Source organism: Sturnira hondurensis, unplaced genomic scaffold (genome assembly GCF_014824575.4).
Source record: "Sturnira hondurensis isolate 20B ecotype Veracruz unplaced genomic scaffold, ASM1482457v3 Scaffold0012488, whole genome shotgun sequence".
Lineage (NCBI taxonomy): Eukaryota > Metazoa > Chordata > Mammalia > Chiroptera > Phyllostomidae > Sturnira > Sturnira hondurensis.
In genome coordinates, this window is record NW_028085119.1 from 2,996,061 (window position 1) to 3,017,188 (window position 21,128).

The following is a 21,128-nucleotide window of genomic DNA, read 5'->3' on the forward strand; positions in this document are numbered from 1 at the left end:
GCAGAGGAGTAACATGACTAAGTGGAATATTGTAAAGAAAATTAAATGGCTGCTCTAGAGAAAACTCAAACTTAGAGAACTACAATACCTTAGCATATTTTGTTTTCAGAATGGACATAATGAAAACAGCAATTTTTTTCTTTGAGGTAAAGGCACCTCTGGCTTAAATGGAGATATACATTGATCTCATGAATTCTATACACTTTTTGCAAGGAAACACTTAGTTCTAAGCATTTGACCAGCTAGATAAGAAAGTAGGTTCAGCAGAGAAATCTGCAGTACAGCACATTAAATGTTGATAATTCTAAGCTGTGAGCACCTGTGGTAGAGGAAATGCTGAGCATACCTTGCTGGGGAATCTGACAGAGAAACCCAGTCCAGAAACGTGTGCATTCACAACTGAAGGCATTAACGCCATCGACACATGTCCCCCCATTCAAACATGGGTTGCTCAGACACTCGTTGATGTTTTCTGTGCAATTGATGCCAGCCCAACCTGAGACACACTTACAAAGATACCCGGATACTGTCTCCTAAGGAGAAAAAAAACATAATGCCATAAAACAGTTGGATAGACAATAAATTCCAGTCTGCCCAAGCAGTAAAGGCAAGTGATGCTACGTGATACAGGCAGCAGGTGCTGAGCCACAAGCAGCTTCCAGTAGCCTAACTTGTATTAATTCATTTTACTGGTGATCGCTAAATACTGAAGAACGAGCTGGATCTATTCGGAGCAAACTGTAGGCTTTGTTTTACTACTTTGTAAATCATCGAGAGAAAAAATTAACTCAATATTTTTTCCTGGGCACTAAAGTTATTATCTGCCTTTCATCTGAAAGCTATCGACAGTTCCTTACCTTAAGCATAATCATTACCTTAAAATTAATAAATCATAAAAATGTATTGCATAGATGTGAACCTAAAAGTATTCTCAAGTACTCTATCTCCTCAGAAAGAATAAAGGACTCACGATGCACTGTCCATTCAAACAGGGGCGACTCAGGCAAATATTACTGAGTTGCACACATCCATTTGGGCCAAAACCATTTCCAGTATATCCCGGGAGACAAGTACAGAGAGGTAAGGAACCTGTTCAGAAATAACAATGAACGTGTAAATACAAGGTCTCCTTGATTCAAACCCAGTAACATAACTCAGGGTTTCTTGTCTAGACCAGAAACTGTCAAAATCTCTTGTGGCAGGCAAGACAAGGTATAAGGAGAATGTACCAGAATCTTTATTTTTCTATTTTTATATTAAAAATAAGAAAGGCATAGCATGCCTTCGACACTTTACATACAAACTGACACCGGCCCATATGCCGTGGTCCTGAGTTGTGCACACATGTGAGGTACACCAAGGAAAAGGGGAGTCTCTCGTCCCAGAGGGGCTGACAACAGAAAAGAGGATTTAGTATGATGATCGCATCGGTTGCAAACACCGTGCACACACTAACTAACTTAATCCTTTCAAGCAGGTACTTCATCGTCGTCACTCACAGATGCAGACAAAGATAGAATATGGTGGAGCAGAGGGAAAAATGAAAATCCCAGTAGTCTTTTTCCAGAGTTCATGCTCTTAACTACTATAGTATGCTGTTAATTAATCATTTTCATAAACATTTAAATAATCACAAGTGTGTGTGCATATATATATTCTTCTATATATATGCATGCAGGTATATAAAACGTGTTAGTAAAAATGAAAGAGGTATCTTGAAGTAACAAAATATATGATACATTATTCAATAAATGGAGTTGGGACCAGCCACCCATTTGGACAAACCTAACAAGCTAGATCTCTATTTGATGTTACAGATAAAAGTAAGTCCTAAAAGGATAAAAGACGTTAATTTATAAAATAAAACAAAGAAATATAAAAGAACATGTATCAATACTTGAAACTTTTTAAAGGGTTTGTTTGGTAGGGAAGGCCTAACTAAAGGGAAGAAAATAGTTACCTTTTGAAGGCATTAAAATACTTAACTTCTAAACAGAAAATACCACCACAAAATGAAAAAATAAAAACAACACGCCAGGAAAAATAGATGTGAAATATAAAACAGATAATTTCATAATGAAGTTTTACAAACCAGTAAGAAAGCAGATGAGCAAAGACATGAACAAATAGAAAAAAATTGTCAGTAATCAAAAATCTTAATTTTGATTTAGTCAAAATTCTGCCTATAAAATTGACTAAAATGAAAAATAACAATAGTATTCATTATAGTTAAGGGTAAAGTAAATGTATATTTTCATATAATGTTGTGAGTATATAAATCGATACAATTCTGAGAGAAAGTTTAATGATATACATTTCTAAAATTATAGGAGTTGAAGCTTCTTTTTTTAATTGGGGGTATGGGCACCTGAAATAAAGACTACATATCCCAGTCTCCCTTGCAGCCAGGGTTAGCCACCAGGCTCAGTCCTGGCCAATGGCACAGAAATAAAAGTATCTTTAAAGGAAGTGGACATATCCACTTTCCTCCTTCCTGCTTGCTGAAATACAATTATGAATTTTAGCTGACTAGTTATCTTGGAAAGTAATTGTCAAATTAGAACATATCATAAGTGAGCAGTCTGTTGCATTTTTAAAAATCCCAATGTGTAGTTTTATAACATTAATTAATTTTTGATTTGAAGATCATAACGAGACTTTTGAGGATAGAGGAATTTGTTTTTAAAATGCTTATTTGTTTTCTAAGGTCATATTCAAGTGCCCCAAAGCAGAGGGAGCGAGGGGCCATTACCTAGGACGGAGGAGCATGACGCGTGCGGGTGGCAGCCGCCGTTGTGGACGGAGCAGAGGTCTACGAGGGTGCACACTCTTCCGTCGCCCTGGTACCCTGATCGCAGGAGAGCGGAGCATGGCGAACAGCGTTAAGGTTGTTCAAGAGGGAGAATCCCAACCCCAATCTGAGAATCAAGTATCATGAACCAGACCCACAGAGACCCTCTACATGCCGACAGGAAATGTAAATTTAAAGTGTCATACACAAAATTCCATAATTAAGAAAAAGGACGACAAGAATTAGGAACCTGATTTCAGAAACAATGTCGTTGGTTGTTTCTAATTACAAAAAATAATAATAAAAGGTGTATGAAACTACTTGGAGACTTAGAAAGTGCCGACAGTAAAAAAGTAGACATTTTTACATTACAGTGACTTGATGATCTTAAAGCTAAATTACTGTAGAAGTCCAAAGTACTGTTGTTTTGTGTTAATGAAACATACAGTGTTTCAGTTAATCCCTTTGAACTCCTTGAACTTCCTGGAGAATAACTCAACTTAGATTATAGAACAGCTGTAAAGAGTTATTTCCAGAAGAGAAAGAAAACTAACGCATAACACATGACTACTATGTTGCCTGTTATTTAGTAAACTTTGTATGTAAAACACCTCATGTATACATTATACTAATAAATTATTTGTGGGGGCAATGGAGCTGTAGGTCTGTGATTCACAAAAAATGTTTCAAATTCTACATTATCTTGGCTTTTTCACAGTTTTTAAATCTTTGTTGTTTTCCTCGGATATTTAACTTTTTTTATTTCTTTCTTATAATATAGTTATACTAATGTGCCCAGAATCCATAAGTTAAGTAAAAGTTTCCTAACTATTCAGCTTCTCTCCTTAGACAGAAGTCATATTTAAAATAGAAGAAAAGGTTCTGCTTTCAAAAGTATGGTCTGCCTGTAATGGAATTGCCTCTATTTAGCATAGTACCTGGTGGACAGGCCTGGCAGTGGTAAGACCCAGGTGTATTCACACATTGAACAGGTGGAGCCACTGAACAACCTCCATTATTGATCTCACATTCATTGATATCTTGGCAAACATACCCATTTCCTTGCCAGCCTAGAAAAATAAGGACTTGAAAAGTTAGCTCTATGGATGAGTCAACAAAGAAGAAAAGCAAAGAGTCAAAAACGTATTTTAAAAACTGGCTTAATTAAATAAAAGGAACTATAGGTTAAAATGAGACATACTCTACTTATCAGATTGGCAAAATTTAAAAAAAATTTTTATTGTTCAGTTGCAATTGTCCCCGTTTCCCCCCTGTTATTTTCCCCTGCCCTACCCACCACCCCTCTCCCATAGTCGGTCGTCCCCTACAGTCCCCTTGTCCAGGCACCCCTTGACTCGACCCTTTTAAACTTTTAAATCATATTCTGTCTGGTAAAGAGGTGCACAGATGGGATACTTTTATATGCTGTTAGTCAGAAGTTAAATTAATAAAACTTGTGTGGAAAGAGATCTAGCAGTATTCATTGAATTTCTTAAAATCCATACCCTTTGACTACCAATTCCACTGTGTAAAACTTACTCTACAGTGATAAAACTGCGGTATATGGAAGTATAGGCAAGCAGAGGTCCACTGCACTGTTTCATAGGGAAGAAACTCCCTGTGGTCAATAGGGGCACAGCTGATTACATTATGAGTTATCTATACCCCTGAATGCATGAACTGTGTTTAATAACATACACATACGCATAGAAATAATGAGTGAAAGTACAAAATTTCAGGATAATATGCAGACTGTGACTGAGCTCAATTTGGGGAAAGATTTTTTTTTACTTGCATGTGTGTCTGTGTTTTCGTATGAGTGAAGGGGCGAGAACAAATTGCTAACACTGGTCTGTTTAGAAGGAGACTGGAGGTGAAAACAGGGAAGATCCTATCACTTCAAACATTTCTGTTTTACTCAATTGTTACAAGTCTTATTACTCATAATTTAAATAATCCAAACTATAGGAATGTTTCCAATATTTCACATGAATGCACTAAACCAAAAGCCACTAAATAAAGCAATGGAGGCCGGGGGGTCATTGGTGAATCAGAACCGCAGGGTCTGAAGCTGCGAGGCTCAGATCCAGAGTCAGGCAGACCTGAGCTGAATGCTGGCTGCTTATAAGCTGTGTAAAATGTAGAGGTTCTTACATTTTACAATGGGGATAATACTAATTGCTACCATTCTTGTTTTGGGTGTAGTTACAAGAATTAAAAATTGCTTAGCACAGTGCCTTAATGACATTTCCATAAAAGAATAGCTGCTATAATATTCCTTTTATGCTCCACTTTCTAAGAACACCCAAGGAGTGCAGACAAGCCCTATAAGCTCTCTGAGTTCCAGTTAATTATTATCCGTGCACCCAGCTCAGAGTAGGTAGACAACAAATATGCATTAAATGGGTGAAAGTGATCCCATATAGTAAGGGATGAAACTTGGACTCCAACCCAGGCAGTCTCTGAGCCCAGAGTCCATGTTTTTCAGGACTCTGCATTGGACCTCCCCTGCAGACTCGGTCCCTGTGTGTCTGTGGTGGAGCTGGACATCCCTATTTACAGCAAGGCCATGGGATCTTCTCATGACACACCCAGATGAGAACTACTGAACTCCACTGGAGACATTCAGAGGCAAATAATTGTTCAAGTTGACAGATATCTGGCTAGTACAAAGAGTGGACTAGAGTACACGTCTTTCCATCTCAAGTGTAGCCGGCTGATGGCAACACAAAACGTTTGACCTCACAAACTACGGCTAACCCTGCCCTCAGTGCCTGACTCTAGCCCAGCCCAGGCAAAGCTCCCATTTCTGTTGTTGAATTGTTAAAGCTAGAAGATGCTCTGGGGTGGGAGTTAGTGAAAGATGACATGAGACTGGATTGGAACACCTCTGAAGAACCATCTTCTTATCCTTCAGCACTGGAAGGGAATCGGTCCTGGCACCGTGCCTGGCTGGTGGGCAGAACGGGCACGGTGACTCTGGCTGGGCGTGGATGTGCTCACGTACCTGTGGGACAGGCCCCGCAGTAGAAGGAGCCGGGCGTGTTGAAACACTGCACCAGTGCTGAGCAAGGCTCCGGCCAGAGGCTGCACTCGTCTCTGTCCAGCGTGCAGGCCAAGCTGTTTGGCGGGGATGTCCAGCCAGCATCGCAGATGCAACTGTACTTGGGCTGACACAATGTGAATAAAGACAATCAGGGAAATGAGCAAGAAAACCTTTGAAAATCTCTACAAGCCCCGGAGTGTTTACCCTTCAAGTTCATTTCCATAAAGCCAATTGAGTGGCTTCTCCCTTCCTCCCTATGATTAAGCATTTAGACCAGACTGCGCAAAAAGAGAAACATCTTTACTTCAGAGTAAGGGAAACCTATCATTTGCCTCAAAGATGCCAGGGAAAGAGCAACAACAATCAAGGACTGTAAGTCAATATAATTAAAGTCAATCAACTCAGCCCTCTGTATTTTTAGAGGGAAAAACACCCATGTAGGCACAGACTTTGGAAAATCAATTCTGTTTGTTTCCTTTTTGCAAGTCTCTCCTTCTCTTCCATCCACCACCATTGGAAGGGAACCATTTTCCATTACGTAAGTGGGGAAAAAAAGAACTAAAAACAAAGACCTGAAGGTTTATGCAAGCCACAGGACCTGGGCGACCTTGAGGGTCAGGAGTCGAGGTTGTGAGGACCCAGAGAGCGGGGCACTCAGGGAAGTGGGTTCACAGAGTCTGCAGCAGCCGCAGGGGCCAGAAAAATACCCAGACTCCTTAAAAGTGCACGTTGCTGACAAGAGTGGCCCTTGTGTGTTCCCGTGTCTTGTCACTGCTAAAACCCACAATGCCAAGAGACAGTCCTGTCTTGCAGAGAGACTTGTGAAAGCATCATAACAAATGTTCATAAATTTATATAATGAAGTCTTTACTTCTGGGTTTACCTTTCTGCTTATTTATGGATAACTCTCATCCCCTTCCTCACCAGTGCCCTGCTTAAGGCAGGAAGTGACTTCCTCTCTGCAGCCTCACAGGACCATGCTGCGTACAGTCACCAAGGATGGCAAGTGACCCTGACTCCCTCCATGAAGTCATGGCCTGCAAAGAACCCACCTCTCCAGGGCTCACACGGACCAGATCCTCGCAGATGCCGTGGACACAGAGGGCCTGGGAGCCGCCCTCACAGTCGTTGTATGTGGAGGCACACTGGGGGCCATGTGTCTCAGGTGAGCAGAGGCACCTGTTGGTCACACCAGAGCACAATGTCAGGGCTCATGTCGGAGTCAGTGCCTCTCCTTAGCATCAATAAAAACACAATTCCAGTTGCCAGTCAATGATGTGCACAGGGAATCATAAATCAGCAAACCAAATATACCAGCTGAAGTCTTGAAAGAAATTTCCCTGCTTCAAGCAGTGCATTTAAGAAATGTGTCAAATTTTTATTTGACAAATCTGGTGTGAGAGGGTGAGACTGCCACTATAAATTTCTCTAGTATCATGTTATCACACTTTTCAAAGGTCAGACATCAATAAACTGATAGTTTGTCCCAGATGGTCAAGGGAGAGATCAGCAAGTCCATTCATTGTTTGTCCAGCTGGACCCACTGGTACTCACAGGTGACCTTGACTGAACTGATACATTCCTGAATGTCCTTTAGGACTGTACAACCCAACAAGCAATGTAATATCCACATGTATGATAATTATTATTATATTACAAAGGGCAACACTTCTTCTACCCATGAGACGTAGTTAACATAGTAACATTTCTTCCACATTGTAACTCATGAAATGTAGTTGTTACCTAATACCTAACCTAGTGGTGGGTGCTTTGTTACAAGATTTCAGTTAATGATAACGAAATAGGCAAAATTGTTTTTTATTTAAGCTTTGTATAATTCTCAAAATTGTTGAATGAGCGTTATACCTGCACCTTCAGAGGGGATGTGGAGGGTGTGAGCATGGCACCTGGGGGAGCTGGAGTCGCTGAGCCCAATCTTAGTTACACATAGCTCAGCATGGTGGATGGACAGGAGAGCCGGCCTAGGGTCAGTGCCTGCCTGACTTAGACAGCATTGACCTCATGGAGGAAACTGACTACTGGGGCTAGAGGACCAGAGACAAGGAATGGAAAGGACCTGATGAACGTGCACCATGAATTCATGTCTGAGGGCTCTGGAAAAGGGGCCACTCTACAAGGTAAAGACACTCTTTTAACAACATGCATTGAGGCAGAAGGAGTTCAGCTGATGTCCACGGATGACAAAAATTTGTGACTGGCAGTGTGGGAGGTGAGATCTTGGCTGTTTGAGAGGCATCAAGCACCCACTCTGGGCACAGAACTTGGTGTCCCCATGGAGAATCCCAGAAACAGTTGCTGGGACAGAGCCTTTGAGGGGGTTCTATGGGGGACGGTATGGGAAGAAGACATCAGTGGATGCGGCCACAGGTGGAGAGTAAGAATAGGTGAGTCCCATTCAGGCATTCACATGGAGCATTGCCAGACCTCACAAATAAACTTACAGGATGCCCAGTTAAACTTTAATTCCAGATAAATGAATCCTTTTTTGGTATCTATACATCCCATACAATTTGCAGCACCAATATATGATTGTGCAAAAGTTGTTCCAATAAGAAATCACATTTCTGAGCATTCCAAGGTTGCCTTTCTCATTAAGATAAGGTCACAGTTTAATAGCAATAGATGATTAAACTTAAAAACATTCAATTATTCATTCCCTACCAAAAGTTATTTATCTTCCTTTCCTCTCTTTCCACACTCTCCCTCTCATATGCTCGTCCCTTTCCTCTCCCCCATCCTTAGAAAGACCTATTCTTTCAGATAATTTAATCAGATTATTAGAGATTATAGAGCTTCAGACAATCATATATACATATTTGAGTATTTAATCCAGGTGGCCCCCTTGCTGAAAGTTGTTTTATCACCACCTCCACCTGCCAAATTTTTTAAAAAATCTTTAGTACAGACATTTACTAGCTTTCTGAGTCTATCAGGTGTGAGAGATCTGAGTATTCTGGCCTCATGGGACGTGGCTGCCCAGGTTTAAATCCTGACCATACCTGTTAACAACTCATCTCAGACAATGCAATCACTCTCTCACCGTCTGCTTCTTATAACTTAGTAGTGCCAATCTGTAAACACTATTTTCATCTAGGAACCCACAGGCATTTCCCTGTCCTGTAGCAAGTGCTTAGAGAATTGTGTATATCTTATCCCTGAATGCTTTACTACTAGAAAAGGACTTCAGATTTGAGAGGAGATTCTGGTTCATGGACTTGCAGTTAAATCCTCTCACTTTATCTCTCTCTTCCTTCTCCCTTGCTATTGTGACTTGGATTTAAGTTGGCTTTAATCCTATACTCTTCTCTAAACAGCTACAAAGTACACTTTTTCATTGAAGTTTAGATTATTTGATAGGAAGAAAGGTTGAGAGGAAGAAGCCCCATTAGAAGCTTCCTTGCTATGACTGCCAAGACGAGGCAAAGTTAGTTAAAGTCCTTCCCTTTTTATGTCTTTTTCACATAAAGGGTTGATATATAAAATGTATTCTCCAAGTATCTGGATATGGCTTTTCAAGAAAAAGAGTAATACATGTCACTTTTGTAACACCTTCTACTGCTGATTTTGCTCTGGTAGAACAAAATAGGCTTTTCAGTCTTCAAAACATTGCAAGTGCTCTTGGCAATAGAGAGAGGTCAAATATACTTTCATGGTCATAATTTAACTTGCTTTAGAGTCCATGGTTCAATATTAATATAACTCACTAACTGAAAGAGGTAATAAGTTTAATACCTAACTACCACCCGAGCTAAAAACAGACCATCTTCATGGTGTAAGCTCTCCATCGTTTTAGAATCCACCAGTGATAAATAAAAATCCACCAGAGATAAATAAAATAAAACATGCTAGTTTTAGTCATCATTGTACTCCTGGAGAAAAAAAAACAACAAATTCAACTATTTTTTTCTAGAAAGCCTTCTCAATCTGAACCTGAAGGATATATAATATACACCAGCCACGCGTGGCAAATTTGGAGCCCACAGGCTGTCTTAATCCAAAGTAAGCAGAGAGCAATAACAATCAGTTTTTCAGAACAAAGAGGCAATAACAGCATCATGAAATGGCTCAATATTATTGTCTGTTAGCTGAGGAGTTGAGGGCAAGACCCAGAGTCACAGAACCTCCTAGGTAGAAACAGGCAATGGTACTCCTTGCTCTACTTCCATTACTGTAAAAAATAATTTTTTAAAATATTTTATTTATTTATCTTTAGAGGGGAAGGGAAGGAGAAAGGAAGAGAAACATCAATGTATGGTTGCCTCTCATGCATCCCTTGCTGGGAACTGGCCCCTGCCGGGAACTGGCCTGCAACCCAGGCATGTGCCCTGACTGGGAATCGAACTGCGATACTCTGGTTCGCAGGCCCTCACTCAATCCACTGAGCTACACCAGCCAGGGCTGTAAAAAAATAATTTTAACCAGAAATGTTCCTATGAAATAGGGTTTTCAGCTAATTAACATTTGCACAGTGCTTTGTCTTTCAAAGTAGGAATTATGATCCCCTACACAGAGACTCCTCTGTCTCCCCAAGTCAACTCCTGGGCCTCCCAAAGTGAGAGACTGAAGGAGGCCCCAAACCCAGAGCAAACTCTGCCCACTGTGACCCTATTGCTGTAGCTCCAGATTATTCAATAGCCTCTCAAGATTAAGTTAGCAAATGCCTGCAGTTTCCCTAAGGGATTACCAGCTGTCAGAGAAGCTACTGATTAACAAGGATTTAATCTCGAATAATTAACAGGAAGCATCTAAGTGACTGCTGTTTCATTATCAGACAGAAAGCAAGGATTTCTCATGCCCATTTTTTCTGTACTTTATTCCTTCAAAGGTTTCTATCATATGCCTAAATGACAGTGTTTATGTTGTAGAAAACCAAGTGGGCTTCGTGAGGCTTCATGAACTATCCCAGATCAAGAAGAAGAGGCTACCAAGGGCAGAGAAGAGAAACCCAGAGCATTTCCAGAGTCAGCATGAGTTTTGGGCTTTCCTTCCTGGGTGGGTGCAAGCGAGAGAGCTCCGCAGGGCTCCTGAAAGTTGAATCTGCTGTTTATCGTTTAGGCAGCCCGCAACAGAGAACCATCTCTCACACCCTCCCCTTTCCCGTTTGTATCTGACAGTGAATTCTCGCCCTGGCATGCAGCCAACTGCTGTGTTCAGGGGTTTCTTTTCTTTTTGCAGGGGCGAGGGTGGGGGTTGGCGCATGGAAGTAATGTGCTGGGTTGGAGGGGAGGGGTAGGGAAGAGGAGGGGAGATGGATTTTGCCCTGTTTCTATGGATCTCATCCCACTCACACATCTTTGATATCCTGTTGGCTGGGAGACTCCAGGAGACGGTGAGGATGAAGGAAGACCAAAGTGGGAGCTAATAGCCATGACATTCCTAGATATCAGGAAGGCAATAAAATATTAGTGCTAGGAGCTGGGACATCTGCCACTAATGTCTACCAACAGCCCTCCTCCTTGATAAATGTCCATAAACATAAATCAGGAGATAATGCTTTCCAGAGAGTGAAAGATTAGACCCACATTCTGGATCTTGTCCAAGCTTTAATGTTTATAAAAGCAGAGGGGTGGGGAGGAGGGGGGTGTCATTTAAATGAGAAACAAAATCCTGACAGCAAAAAGCTCTTTAATAATAGAATGCTTAATTTAAGATAAAAGTGGTTCATTTGGGTCTCGCACAATGATTAACTTGTAGATATATCTACCAGAAGTTTCAATGAGTTAAGCTTATATAACTTAGAAGGGGAAAAAAATTTCAGATCATATAAAAAGAACAAAAGAATTAATTAAATGAAAACCAGAAGGTTTGTGACTGTTTTCTGGAAAAAAAAGTAGGGAGTTTACAGATCATCAGGAAAGAAAAACTAAATTACTGTACTATTTTTGATGGAAAGAACAGAAGGAATATTGTTTTGAGGGAATTGAAGGACAGGATAGCAGTGGTACTAGTAAGAGAGCAAATAATCACTCTGTACGCCAGTGAGATTACACCCATTCATGCCATGACAAAAAAGACCATTCATGCCACAATGAAATCAATTTCTTTATCTCTTAATAATCACAGAGTATAAGAGACCAACCAAGACACGAGAAAGATAATGCTGAGGGATCTTTTTTTAGAAAGTGGTTTTTAAGAAACCATTCAAAAGTAAGTTTGATGTTGATGTGCGTAAATTTCTGGACTTGATTATTTAAAAAGAGAATGTGCTGGCCAGCCTTCCCCGCGTTGAATGGGAACACAGAGGAAGTCTGCTGGAGAGGGCAGTGCCTGAGCTGCGCAGCAGGACGCTGCGGACGAGCCCTTGGACAGAGTCAGTAAGGAGAGAAGGCAGGAGCTACGTGGCGAGCATGGTCCCGGGGCCTTTTGACTGAGGACAGAAGGAGTGAGAGTTCACTAACTGAAAAGACCTCAGTTCAACCGCTGCTCTTGTTCTGCACACAGGGAGATACTGAATGCGGGTATTCCTACTCAATCTACTGCCTGAGCACAGCAGTGGTTCACTGCTGTGGTGGGCTAGCCCTTGTTGACATTGTCCAAACACGTGAGGAATTTTTATAATAAGTTATTCAAGTCAAACCTGGATATTCCTGGAAGCAAGTCTCAACACACTGAAGAAAAATGCTCACCAGAATAAGTTTGCAGTTTCTTTCATTTGAGATTAAGCAGACAATGGGAGGATGATCACGTGAAAGTGGGAGAAAGAAAAACAAGAACTGGATCACAAGAGTAGTTGAGATTACGTACTGTTTTTAGGGTAGTCAAGCTTCAGGGGGGATCTGAAAGGGGGCACGTCAAAGGTGTGCTAACCTAGAGGCACAGAAATAATGGACAGGCCTTGCCTAAGGCAAAGATGAGCCTTTTCCTAAAGAAGTTATCTTCCTGACTACCCACCATGACCTGCCTGCCCAGTTAGGAATTTCGAATCAGACCACCCTGACAGGTTCTTTCCCTAGAACCCCATTTTGATCCACACCCTCTTCTATTTACAACTCTTAAAAGGTTGTCCCCTCGAACCCAGGCTCATCTCCCACCCGGCCGTCCTTCCTCTCTGCCAGCCGCAGTGGCCTTCTTCAGTTTCTGGAGGCCTCCAGAGAGAGGGTTCCTTTGTGGGCTGGGAGCTGAGGATGCACAGCTTTTCTTCCTCTACGTAAATCATTCCGTGTACTTTAAATCAGAGCCATGTATTTCACCAAGGAGCTCCTAATTTTGTTGCTAATACAGATAGTCTCAAATGCTCTTAACTACAGGATGTTTTAGTCCTTCAAAACCACACACCTAATATATATTTTTAAATATGCAAAGTGATAGCTTTCAGCGAAAGCTTTAAGAACCTTTAAATGTCTCTGCTCAACCCTCGGGGGCTTTTGACCTCAGCCGTGAGGTCACTCCTCAGGCTGCTGTTGCTTCTCCGGCCCCAGCGGAAGAAGGAGACATGCAGACCAAACCTAAGCTGGAGCAGAGTCCCCGTGACCAATCCTCAGACCCAGGAATATGAAAAATTAATGCTGGTTGCTTAAAAAAGAAGAAAAACCCAGTTACCTGTAACTCCCTACTGTGTTTACGCACGTGGCTCCGTTCTGGCAGCTGAAGGGTGTTCCTGAGTAAACCTCACATTCATTAACATCCACTGAGCACAGAGGGCCCTGCGTTCATGTAAGGAACAGAGAGAGTGCCACAGGTTACAGGGTCACCTGGGGCCCACGTTCAAGTGCAGTGTTTAAGGACCTACATACGGACAGCAAAGAAGTCCTCAGTCAAACCCAATATAATAATACTAACACAGATATTAATCTCTGGTTATCCTTCCTCCGGAATTCAGACTTTGCCTAACAGAGCCAAAGAGCTCTTTATAAAAACCCACCAGTCACACAAGGAGAATCCTATACAAACTAATTCTCACTTCACTATGCTGCTATGCTGGGAATACTCAATTTTATTTTAATGTGCATATCAGGAACATTTTCACCATTAATAAAGAACAGCAAGAAAACATACTTGGCTATGTCAGATTTGTTGAGTACATTTGATACTAGGTAATTTACATTAATGTTAGCCGAAATAGCATGCTCTCCATGTGGTCATCCGCTCAGCTGAACCCCTCCTTCAGATGGCTTGGCATTCAGCGGGCTCCATATTCCTGCTTGCCACTGTTTGGATTTTGACATGCACAGTGTAATTCATTCTGACTCAGAAGACCACAGAATCCTAGAAACTTTGGATGGAAAAACTAAACATATCTGAGTGATTCCAAGGAAACCACAGGTGCTGGCTCATCATCATTTTTAACCAAACACCAAGTGACTCACCTTCCACTGTGAAGGGCAGATACAAAAGAAGGAATCATGAAGGTTGAGGCAGGTCCCACCGTTCTGGCAGGGGTTGCTGCTGCAAACCCTCTTGTCGACTGTCTGAAACGAAGACAGGGCGGTCGGTGAGGCCCTTGGGCCTGCGCAGGGCGCATGAATGGCATTTCAGTGCAGGCACGTGTGCGAAACGCATTTTCCTGCAGCCGCTCAGGGCCCTCCTGCAGGTACGCAGCCTGTTACTGCAGTTCTTCTACAGATGGATCCTCTTGTGAAGAAGAAAGTGCTTCGTAGAGGTCCTACTCATAGTCCCTCTCTGTTTACATGCATTTAACCGTGGACAGGATAAAGCGTGAGGAGAGAGGATTCTCATTCTATTTGGAAAAGCACTGTTCCCCAGAGAAACATGTGTTGGTAGACAAGTGTGAAGTTTTCAGGTGTGAGAATGAGAATAGCCATTCCTATTGTGCTAAGAAAATAAAACGGAAATTCCGGTTCTTTTGCCATTACTGTTACCTTTGGTACCTCCAGATAAGCATTTGAAATATGATCATCCTTCACCCTCCACCGAGGGCTAAGATGACTGAACTCTTTTCATCCAAGTCCCTTTTTTTGAAATGTGCCCAGCTTAGACACACCCTCCCCTCTCAGGCTCACGTAACTACTCTCAGACAGATTCACAGACAGACTGTCTTTGTCTACACCTGGGGAACAGGTCAGCTGCCGGTTCCAATCTTGTAAGATTTCTGATGGTTTGGGGGGCAAAGGAACTATCTTTAGAGAAGACAAGTAATTAGGCAAGGATAGGTGTTATATCAATTCTACCTAGTCATAATATAATTCCATGTTTTAAAAATTAAAATAGGAGCAAATTATTTACGGCATTTTTAAAAAATATTCAGCAGCTCACAAAGAAAATGAATTCTGTTCTTTTCATTTTACAGAGGAAACTGGGAGCCAGAGGATAGCCACCTGCATGTCTCAGCACCATTTACTGCAAAGCCCATTTCTCTCCGACTTTGTCACAAGTCAGGTGACCATACAGGTGAGGGTCTCTTTCTGGCCTATGTTTCTTGCATTATTCTATTTGTCTCTTTCTGCCAGTACCACAATTGGTCCTATTCATCAAAAGACATTACTAAGAATGCTAACCACAATCTCATTAAAAGTTTTGCTGGTGTACAAAAGCAGTCCTGTCTGGGGAATAGAAACACAAAAGCCTATGGGGGCCCGATGGGAAATGCAATCAGTAAGTAGGTGGTCAGGAGGAAGACAATAGGCAACAGAGGAGATGTAAGTGCAAGAGAGCCCTGCCCTTGTCCCCAGGGACGGAGGCACCTACATTCAAGCATCATCACAAATTCTTCCTGAGGGGTGGCCAGAGGGGCAGTCTGAGCTAATTTTGATCATGGCCTCTAGTCCTTGACCTTTGGTGGGAAGAAATAAGCACTCTAGGAGACTGAAAACTCTAGCACCATGTCTTTCTCCATAGGAGTGGTTGTTTGCTAATTTTCATTCATTCAGCTACTCCCTTAAGAGGTCAAGGCTAAGTGTGTAGTTTACTATCAAAGTCAGCAAAAGGAATACATGAATTGTTTGCTAAATGTAAAACACCAAAGTAGAAGACAACATTTGAAGTATAATCAAAACGGATCAAGAACATTAGGGCAGAAATTATGAACCTGGTGTCTCCTGACTTTTGTTTAAATTTTTAAATATAAATGGGACATTCTGTCCATTTCTTTGGGTAGAAGGTTGTGGCTTCTATTAAACTCTTAAAAATGGCAACTACTTACAAAAGGGGGGAAAAAGACTAAAATTACAAGGACTAGTTTATACACATGTAGTAAAGTAATGGAAGGTACACTCTAGAAACTGCTCAAATTTAATGAACAGCAAATGCACCTTTAAGGACATTTGGAATATTTTGTGTTATACCCCGGATTTCTGAATTTAGTGTTGGAGAGGTACACGACCTTTCAAAACTTGGCCCTGGATCCCAGAATCAGCAGGGTAGCTGATCACGAGCTGACCGGGCGCAGCGCACATAAGCCTGCCATCACACCATGAACAGGTGCCCTGTGAGAGGAAGAGCATGTGGACTGCTGAACTCAGAGTCAGAAGGCCTCACAGGCTCACACATCTCACAGGCCCAGTGACCTTGGGCTGGCCACCTCATCTCTGAGACACAAGCTCCTCATCTGCATCTTGGAGAGCATGAACTATGATGAGAATTCAATTTCAGGAAAAATCAAAGTCCTCCATGTTAATCATTCATCCATCCTAAGATAACACTAGATCCATCCATGATTCTAGTGCATTTTAAGCAACAGATATTATATATATAGTAGTTATGGACTTACCTGCTGCAAGCTTTGAAATTTTCTCTGAAGATCTACAAACTAGAAATTGGAAGGAAAGAGCATCCATTAACTGGTTCAAAGGCATTTTATATAAAATGTTATCCCCTTAACATACTTTCCTAAAATCCTCTTTTGGGTTTATCTGTTTTTAAAGACTGACTTTATCTCTTTCTTTTTTTATTGCCATAACCCCTCATTCCTCTCCCCTCTAAGCTTTCCTTCGTTCCTACTCTCTTTCATCACACTGATTCTTTAAACTCATCTTTTAAAAAGAACTACACCCACTGATAAGTTGATTCATTGTTTTTCTGCACACAGGAACTATGGGAATTCTTATAAATGGCAGAGATTCACCCACTTCTCCAATATGAAGTTCTTATCAGAACACGAGCAAGGCTACTTACACACAACGAGTCCTGGCCACAGCATTTCCAATATTCTGCCCTTCCCCACATCCACCTCCTCTACTAGAGCTGTGTCGTGTGTAACCGAAAAGTCCATAATTACAATGTTACATTTCTGCAGAGGGCACAATGTTTGCCTATATCTTGCAGAATGGTTACTTGCGAGGTTGAACTAAGGAGAACCCATTTGCTCTAATGGTACAGACGTAAGACTTACCTTAGAATTAAGCTGATCGATTTGACTAGAAATATTCTGAGGCAGACCCATTGCACTCCTTTTTAAATCTGTAATATCATCTTTGTTTTTATGGATCTAATTTTAAAAGGAAGATGGAAAAGAAAAAGAAAGAGGAGGAGGAGGAGAATGCTGGTGAAAAATGTATGTATTTGTTATAGGAGTAAAACTCTGAAATGAGTAGTATTTTATTTTAAGCACTGAGATCTTGCCCATTATTATAAAAACCCAAACAATGCCATGTATAATAAACATCAGGCTAAAATAGCCATGGCATAATTCCATTTACCTTTTTCAGCAACAATTCATGAAGTTATTTTCCGTTTGCATATTTTCCCCATAATATATAGTTTAGAGTGCTTATTCAAAGCCTGGCTTGGAAGCAGGCAGTTGGGGTTTCAGATCTTGGCTCAGCTATTCTTTCTGTGCCCGTGGGCAAGTGACAGAACTGTGACAGGGTTCCTTTGCATCCCCCATGAATGGGGTCCTAATTGAGCCAACCTCACAGGCCAGCTGTGAGGGTTATACGAGATAATGCACGGAAGTCCTGGGCACAGTGGATAGCCCAAAGGAAGCCTAAAACAATGCCAGCTTCTACACTGTGATGGATACACCAGCATGATGTAGCAAACAGTGAACACGAAAGTCTCCATAAGGCAGGAAAGTAATTGGCTAATTCTGCTCTGTGGTAGAAGTGAACTGGTCACCTCTCCCCCTTTCTCTGGTCCCTCTCCTTCCTTGCTCCGTTGTGGAGGGGTCCAAGTACCACCCTCTGCACCTTCTCTGGACAAGAGTGCATAAGCCTGCACATTACTACCATTACTCTCTTTACCCATCATTAACCCGAGGGCATTATTTTTTACACAGCCTGTGTTCTCTCCAATGCTGTTCTCTGTGCTAAAGATTCCAAATTAATCTAGAATTGCTCAATTACACCACCATAAATCAATATACAAAATTACTTCAATGTATCTCCAGTGTATTACCTGATGCAAACATTCACCAAGGTCTTCATCATTTAATTTAATTTTCCCCAGGGATCCAGTTTTAAATTCAATATTTTGAGCAGACCCAGTAAGAAACACTAAATTTCCTCTCTCTGTAGCCATTCGAGGCCTATACAATTCAAACCAGAGAATGCATCAGTAATTAGCATATACTTTCAAATCCAAAAAATGAAGTTTCTCATTGCACACCTATAAACTGCATATACTTCCATTTTGTAGTCAACTCAAGCAAATTTTCCCTGTTCCTCTGTCATTTCTTCTTCTACACATTTTCTAAAGATATGTCCTAGTAATTGCACACTTGTCTTCTTTGAAAAATGATAAAGAAATTATTTGTGGATAAGATGATCATCCCATACATCAACCCAAATGTTCTTCCATATTTGTTTTTAATACCATTATTTTCCTCAAGATAAATTACACCTTTGCTTTGTGAAAATTGATGAGGAACTACCCTAGTCTACCAGCAGAAATAATCATGTGTGTCTACTTACTGTTGGAGATCAGTGTTCCTTTTTTGTCTCTGCCACTCAAGTCTTCCATCTCCACCATTTGACTCCACAGTTGTCCATAAAATAACCACGCTCCAGAGAAAAGTCGAGGACATGGTCCTCACTGCCCCTCGCAGGTCGTCAGGTAAGAGAGAGGCTCTCCAACCAACTGAGAGTGGGAGTGCAGGGAAGGTGCACCAGGCACATGTACTTTGACCTGGGGAATGTCCTGCACTTTTTCAGTCCTTTCTTCTTTGCCCTAGAAGGCTGTCCAGGCTGTTATTTTTTCTTCCTGAGGGATGTAAATGATCTTAGATCTTCCTTACTCTTCAACTTTTAAGTGATGTACAATTTAATCATTATCTGTTTGACCTTTGAAATGGTAACAGACTGCTTTGGAAACACCCACTAAAACAGTCCTTGCTTAAGATGTAACACATCTTTCAACAAATGGTGCTGGGAAAAGTTTTGCATGATATCCACAAGCAAAAGAATGAAGTCCTTAACACTACACTATGCATAAAAATTAACTCAGAATGAATCAAAAGCCTAAGTATAAGAGCCCAAACTATACCACTATTAGAAGAAAACAGGGAGAAACTTCATGACATGGGATTTGGCAATGATTTCTTACAACACCAGAAGCAGAGGCAACAACAAAAAGATACACTGGACCACTTCAAAGTGAAAAGCTTGTGTCACCATCAACAGACTGTACAGGCAACTCAGAGAATGTGAAAAGGTATTTGCAAATCACATATATGATAAGAGGTTAATACTCAGAATATATAGAGATCTCCTGTAACTGAACAACAAAAACAACAACAAGATACAAATAACCCAATCAAGAAATTGAAAAAGGAAAGACATTTATCCAATGAAGATATACTAATGGCCAGAAAAAAAACGGATGAAAATATGCTCAACATCACTCATCAGTAGGGAAATTCGAATCAAAACCACAATGAGATACCACTTCAGACCCATTACAATCGCCACAGTCAAAACCAAGACAAAATAGAAAAGAACAGGATGTTGGTGAGGATGTAAAAAGACATTGGAACCCTTGCCCACTGTTGATGGGAATGGAAAATGGTACAGCCACTATAATACAGTATGGCAGCTCCTAAAATATTAAACACAGAGTTATTGCATAGTCCAGCAATCCCTGGACATAAACACAAAAGAACTGAAAACAGAGATGTGAAGACATCTTTCCCATCATGTTCATAGCAGCATTATCCACAGTAGTGAAAAGGTAGAAGCAACCCAAGTGTCCATTGACAGATATGAGTGGATAAATAAAATGTGTTATGTACATACATAATGCAATATTATCCAGCCTTAAAATGGAAGGAAATCCTGAAACATGCTGTAACCTGTTTGATACTCTGCTAAGTAAAATAAGTCAGAAATCAGGATTCTGGGTAAGATGGAGGCATAGGCAGTAATGCTTCTCTTCCTCGCACAACCAGAGGAGGGATAACAACCAATTTAAAAACAAAGAACAACCAGAACTGCCAGGAAATCAAACTGCCTGGAAGTCCAACAACCAAGGAATTAAGGAAACATCCAGACTGGTACGAGGAGCGGAGATGGGCAGCTAGGGCATATCGGACCTGCAGCAAGGCAAGGTGGCAGACCACGTGGGCAATCCCACGTCTGTGCAGATAAGCCAGGAGGAACAATGAGGGGGTAAGAGAGACCATGCCACCCAGGGTTTCAGGGTGGGAAACTAAAGACTCAAAACCACTGGCTGTAAAAAATCTGTGGGAGTTGCGGCAACAGGGGAAACTCCTGGTCTCACAGGACAGTCTGTTAGAGAGGCCCACAGGGTCCTAAAACATACATAAACCACCCACCTGCGAATCAGCACCTGAAACAGCACAATCTGCTTGTAGGAAGGGAGGGGGTGATGAAAAGTCGGATGAGAGCCAAGCAAGCGGTGTTGTTCCCTCTCAGAATCCTCCCCCACAGAGTGCCACAACGCAACAAGGAGGTTGCCCTGCCCTAGTGAGTACCTAAGGCTCCACCCCTCACCACGTAACAGGTGCACTGAGTCAAAGAAATAGGGCCCAGATGAAAGAAGAGTTCAAAACTCCAAAAATAGAACTAAACAATGAGGAGACAACCAACCTATCAGATGCACAGTTCAAAACACTGGTAATCAGGATGCTCACAGAATTGATTGAACTCAGTCACAAAATGAAGGAAGAAATGAAGGCTACATAAGTGAAATAAAGGAAAATATACAGGGAACCAGCAATGAAGGGAAGAAAACTGGGACTCAAATCAATCATTTGGAACAAAAGGAAGAAATGAACTTCCAACTGGAGCAGAATGCAGAAACAAGAATTCAAAAAATGAGGAGAGGCTTTGGAACCTCTCAGACAACTTTAAATGTTCCAACATCCAAATCATAGGGGAGCAAGAAGCAGAAGAGGAAGAGCAAGAAATTGAAAGCTTG

At 41.4% G+C, this 21,128-nt stretch overlaps 1 protein-coding gene across 1 annotated transcript in view; it reads right to left on the bottom strand.

The window, feature by feature from the left end:
- Positions 1-18,932, bottom strand: part of CUBN (cubilin) — a 254,992-nt gene extending 236,060 nt beyond the window's left edge. The window contains exons 1-12 of the mRNA XM_037060773.1: positions 18,665-18,932; positions 18,150-18,279; positions 17,146-17,241; positions 16,525-16,563; positions 14,165-14,266; positions 13,398-13,501; positions 6,890-7,016; positions 5,799-5,961; positions 3,730-3,861; positions 2,753-2,848; positions 971-1,089; positions 347-533 (exon numbers count right to left, since the gene is read on the bottom strand). Of these exons, the coding sequence (XP_036916668.1) occupies positions 347-533; positions 971-1,089; positions 2,753-2,848; positions 3,730-3,861; positions 5,799-5,961; positions 6,890-7,016; positions 13,398-13,501; positions 14,165-14,266; positions 16,525-16,563; positions 17,146-17,241; positions 18,150-18,279; positions 18,665-18,777 (1,408 nt within the window). The 5' untranslated portion in view covers positions 18,778-18,932. The remainder of the gene's footprint in view (positions 1-346; positions 534-970; positions 1,090-2,752; positions 2,849-3,729; positions 3,862-5,798; positions 5,962-6,889; positions 7,017-13,397; positions 13,502-14,164; positions 14,267-16,524; positions 16,564-17,145; positions 17,242-18,149; positions 18,280-18,664) is intronic.
- Positions 18,933-21,128: the final 2,196 nt, after the last annotated feature.